The sequence below is a fragment of the Bidens hawaiensis genome, unplaced genomic scaffold (assembly GCF_021521415.1).
Source record: "Bidens hawaiensis isolate Kalapana, Puna unplaced genomic scaffold, B.hawaiensis_p1.1 tig00011072_1, whole genome shotgun sequence".
Taxonomy (NCBI): Eukaryota; Viridiplantae; Streptophyta; class Magnoliopsida; order Asterales; family Asteraceae; genus Bidens; species Bidens hawaiensis.
Genome location: NW_027491852.1, coordinates 929995 through 934249, shown reverse-complemented (window position 1 = coordinate 934249; position 4255 = coordinate 929995). Strand labels below are relative to the sequence as shown.

The window sequence follows — 4255 nt, the reverse complement described above, 5'->3', positions numbered from 1 at the left end:
CATAATCGAGAGGTCCGTGACCACAAAAACAAGGTTCTCAACCTCTCGAACCATGTTCACTTGTCGAGCATTTTCTTTCTTTGGACGCTTGCATTCATTGGCACTATGGCCTTGCTTTCCACAATTATAACATGTTCCTTGGAAATTCTTTCTCTTTTCAACTCCCCCCTTAGGACCAAGGTTGAAGCTTTTCCCATGATTCTTCTTTCCATCGTTTTTATTACCCTTTGAAGATTGCCCATGTTCAACAACATTGGCCTTTGTTGTTTCAGGACCGTCAATTCTTTTTAGTGCAATTTTGTTATCTTCTTCAATACGAAGACGAACAAAAAGATCTTCAATGGTCTTCTCCTTTCGCTTATGCTTGAGATAATTCTTGAAATCGACCCAACTTGGTGGTAGCTTTTCAATAATACAAGCAACTTGGAATGTCTCGCTAAGCGACATTCCTTCCGCATGAAGATCATGAAGAATAACTTGCAAATCTTGGACTTGACTCTTAACAGTTTTTGAGTCTATCATTTTAAAGTCCAAGAACTTAGCTACCACGAATTTCTTAGTACCGGCATCTTCAGTTTTGTATTTGCGGTCCAACGACTCCCATTTTTCTTTGGCAGTCTTGACCTTACAATACGCATTATAGAGTGCATCCACCATGCCATTCAAAACATAGTTCCGGCACAAGAAATCCGAATGATTCCAAGCCTGAATTGTGCTCAATGATTGTGCATCCATTGCCCCTTCATCAACTTGGGGAGCGGTTTCAGTCAAGAACCTCGCGAGGTTCAAAGTGGTAAAAATGGATTAAAATTTAAGAATAAAAATAAACTCCTGAATTGTGTAATGCAAAAAATGGATTGAAATTTAAGAATACAATTCAAAAAAGGGTAGTGGCACACCTTGCTCGTTTGCCTTTTGTTTCGATATAAATACTACTTTTTATGAGAGGCTAGTTTTTCTACCCGACACATTGCGCCAAGGTAGTTGGAAAAACCCAATCACTTAAACCCGGACGTTGGTAAAACCAGAGTGTTATGACGATGAGTCGACACAAATTCGGTTAGTACCGGCTAGGAAAATTAACATATAAAAACCTAAAAGTTTAATTCGTCAAATTAATATATGAAAACATTAACATATAAGAAAACAAAATATTTAAGACGGTGTTTATTTGGTTGGCAAACCTAGGAAGTGGTAAACCAAGCGTTGTCGGTCCCGAGCATTGAGGTGGTAACTTGATAATAATTTGATCGACTTTGTTTACATACGTGATGTGCGAAACGGTCTATTAAAAACCAAACCTAACCTAACCTAGACACTCTAGTTTTAAATTTATAAAACTAGACTCTCTTAATGCTAGACCATTAGACATGCAAGTGTACATATCAACTGTAATAAACCCTAATGAAGTCCGGATATCAAACCCACTGGACACTAGCGACACCTAAACTAGACTCTGACTATTATCTTAAATAAATGGATTTAACTGATTTTTGTGTTTTTTTTATTATTAAATATTGTTAGTGCACAGTTTTGTGACTGGTGATTTGCTGTTAAAGTATTCAAGATTTAAGTATTCGATAGCTACGGAAAAGGGGGTGTCTGTTAGTGCACGGTTTTGGTGTCCGTAGCAATCGAATAAGTTATAGATAGTCGATGTTGTTTATTTAATATAAAATAGCCCATTCGCTATGGATTGTATAGCGGATGAGGTCCATTCGTTAGTTAACTAGAATAGTCCATTAAGGTATGAGCCCATTCGTTATGGAAGCATAACGAATGAAGGCTAGTTCGTTAAGGTAATACCATTCGTTATGGAAACATAACGAATGTTGTCTAATTCGTTATGAAGATATAATGAATTAGACTTAACTTAACGAACTAGAGCATATGGCCTATATATATGTTACTCATGCTCATAATTTAGATGTACGTATAGAGAGATCTAGATCTAAGTTAATTCTCTCCATAACTTACTATTTACACCATAATGTATTCATTCTCTAATTATCAATAAAGTATGTAGTAAAGTTTAGATCTCGCGTGTTCGTATTGTATAATTGATGTATCAACGCGGCTAGATCCTCGGAAGGTTTCCACAATTGGTATCAGAGAAGAAGACTGCTCTCGGTGCATCGATTAAGGTATGAATCTGAGTTTATTTGTGTTCTTCGGTTTTTGAATAATTTGGTCAGATCTGGATTAAAGTAGTATATTATTGATGGAATTGAGGCTGAATTCGTGTTTATTGATGGAAGATGAAGCTTCCTGTGGATTTTGGTGGTTAATTATGGTGAATTGAATATTTCACCATTGAAGAGCATGATATGTGTTGATTTAATTGATGTTGAATCAACGATTGTTAAATTAAACTGATTATGGATTCAGAACTGTGATGAAAATCTGAGTGTTCGTGTTGATTTTCATGGTAAATTATGGTGTTTTGATGATTTCACCATGGATGAAGTTCAAATTTCCTTAGAGTTTTGATGAAGTTAATGCGTCTCGAGTCTTTGTATTTATCTTTTCTATTTATTAATGAAATAAATATTATTTATATTAAGTTAGTTCGTTAAGATTGTCTAGTTCATTAAGGATGTTTAATGAACTAGACGTTAAGTTAAGTTCCCTCCTAATTCGTTAAGGATGTTTAACGAATTAAGGGGCAGTTCGTTAATGGTTATTTAATGAGATGTAATGTAACGAAGTGGAGCTAGTTCGTTACGGAATGTGTAACGAACTAGAATCCATATTCTATATATAGAGGGTTCATCCTCTGTTTAATTTAAGCATTGATTTAACGTATTGAAAAAAACTTTATATATTAGTTTAGTTTTACTCTTTTAATGTGGTTATTATTATTATTATTATTATTATTATTATTATTATTATTCTACATCATTAATTCTTGGATTTATTTTATTACTAGTTATGGCCGATAATATGGATCAGTATCCTCCCGCTGCTGAGCCACAACAACAACATAAACAAGATATTCCATTACTTCCGTACGACAAACGACACAGTATTTGTGCCTTCGTTGGTACAAATTTTGCTGACGAGGATGTCTTGGAGAGATGTTGGCATTCATTAGTTGCTCACATATTAATTATGCCGTCACAGCAAATCCTAACGTTCGTTTCAACATCGTTCATCAATTCTGGAACACTGCTAGATACGTGGAGAATGAAAATCACATTGTTGCTGAGGTAAATGCACGACCAGTTGTGATATCAACTGACACTATTCAAAGGTTGATGAGGGTGTTGATAATGATGGTGGTAATGGTGGTGATCCGGCTCAACAGCAACGTGTTAAGGTTGAGGCAGCTATTGTTTAAAGCTGCTCAATGTAAGAGGAAAGGGAAAGAGATTGCTGTTGAAGGGTCCTCGAAGCGTCGAGTGACTGCTGGAGCTGGTATTTCGTTTGGAATTCAGCCTCCAAGGTCGTCTGTTTTTCAACGCCCGGCGGTGCCGCTTACTACTAGCACCCTGGAATTCACGTTGACGACCACTCTTACATCCGATCCTAGGCTTGGCGTGATTCCATAGTCAGTTTTATCTAATTTGCCAAGGCCTACGACTGCTACTTTGGTGGTTTCACCAACACCGACGATGATGCCACCACCACCTATGGATCGTCCTCAAGGTCCTGTTTAGCCAATATCTCCATCGTTTCATGCCATGACACAGGATCAACAGATGAATATGCTATTGATCTTACTTCATCTGTATGAAAATCGGATGGCCACTGACCGTTTGACTCAAGAACGTATGATGGAGAATCAAAAGGAGTTGTTGAGCTATGTCTCCTTCTGCCTAAAAAAGACCAAAGTCCTTCGTGAGACTGTTACGTCTCAGGGGGTGAAATTAAAAGAACAGGAGGGCATGATTCTGCAGCTTACATGTAAAGAATATGCACTAAAGAAGCTCAGAAACGATGATGAAGATCCTGATGAGTCGGGTGTTGGGGGTTGAGACGAAACAAACTCACGACTCATCTTCTGGTGCAGGTACTAGTGATGTTGCTATTGATTCGGGTAAACAGTTGGTTGTTTATCATGACTCGGAGAATGTTAAACCCATTGAGTCGATAAAAACCAATACTGTTATATTTATTGATAGGTCGGGGATGGTAAGAAACATTGTGAATGCTGATGAAATAGAAGCGGGACAGTCTGTTGAGAGGTCCTTAACACGAGAGCAGATTTCTATACTGTTGGATCTAAATGACGATGAAATAACCATGTTAGTGG

General features: G+C 37.2%; 1 protein-coding gene across 1 annotated transcript; it reads right to left on the bottom strand.

Annotated features, from left to right (window-relative positions):
• Positions 1-51: 51 nt before the first annotated feature.
• LOC143536942 (uncharacterized) lies at positions 52-735 on the bottom strand (the record flags this gene model as incomplete). The annotated part of the gene is made up of 2 exons (XM_077030821.1): positions 564-735; positions 52-449 (listed from the first exon to the last, which is right to left on the bottom strand). Coding segments are annotated over exons 1-2 (570 nt in total), but the record flags the coding sequence as incomplete, so codon positions are not given.
• Positions 736-4255: the final 3520 nt, after the last annotated feature.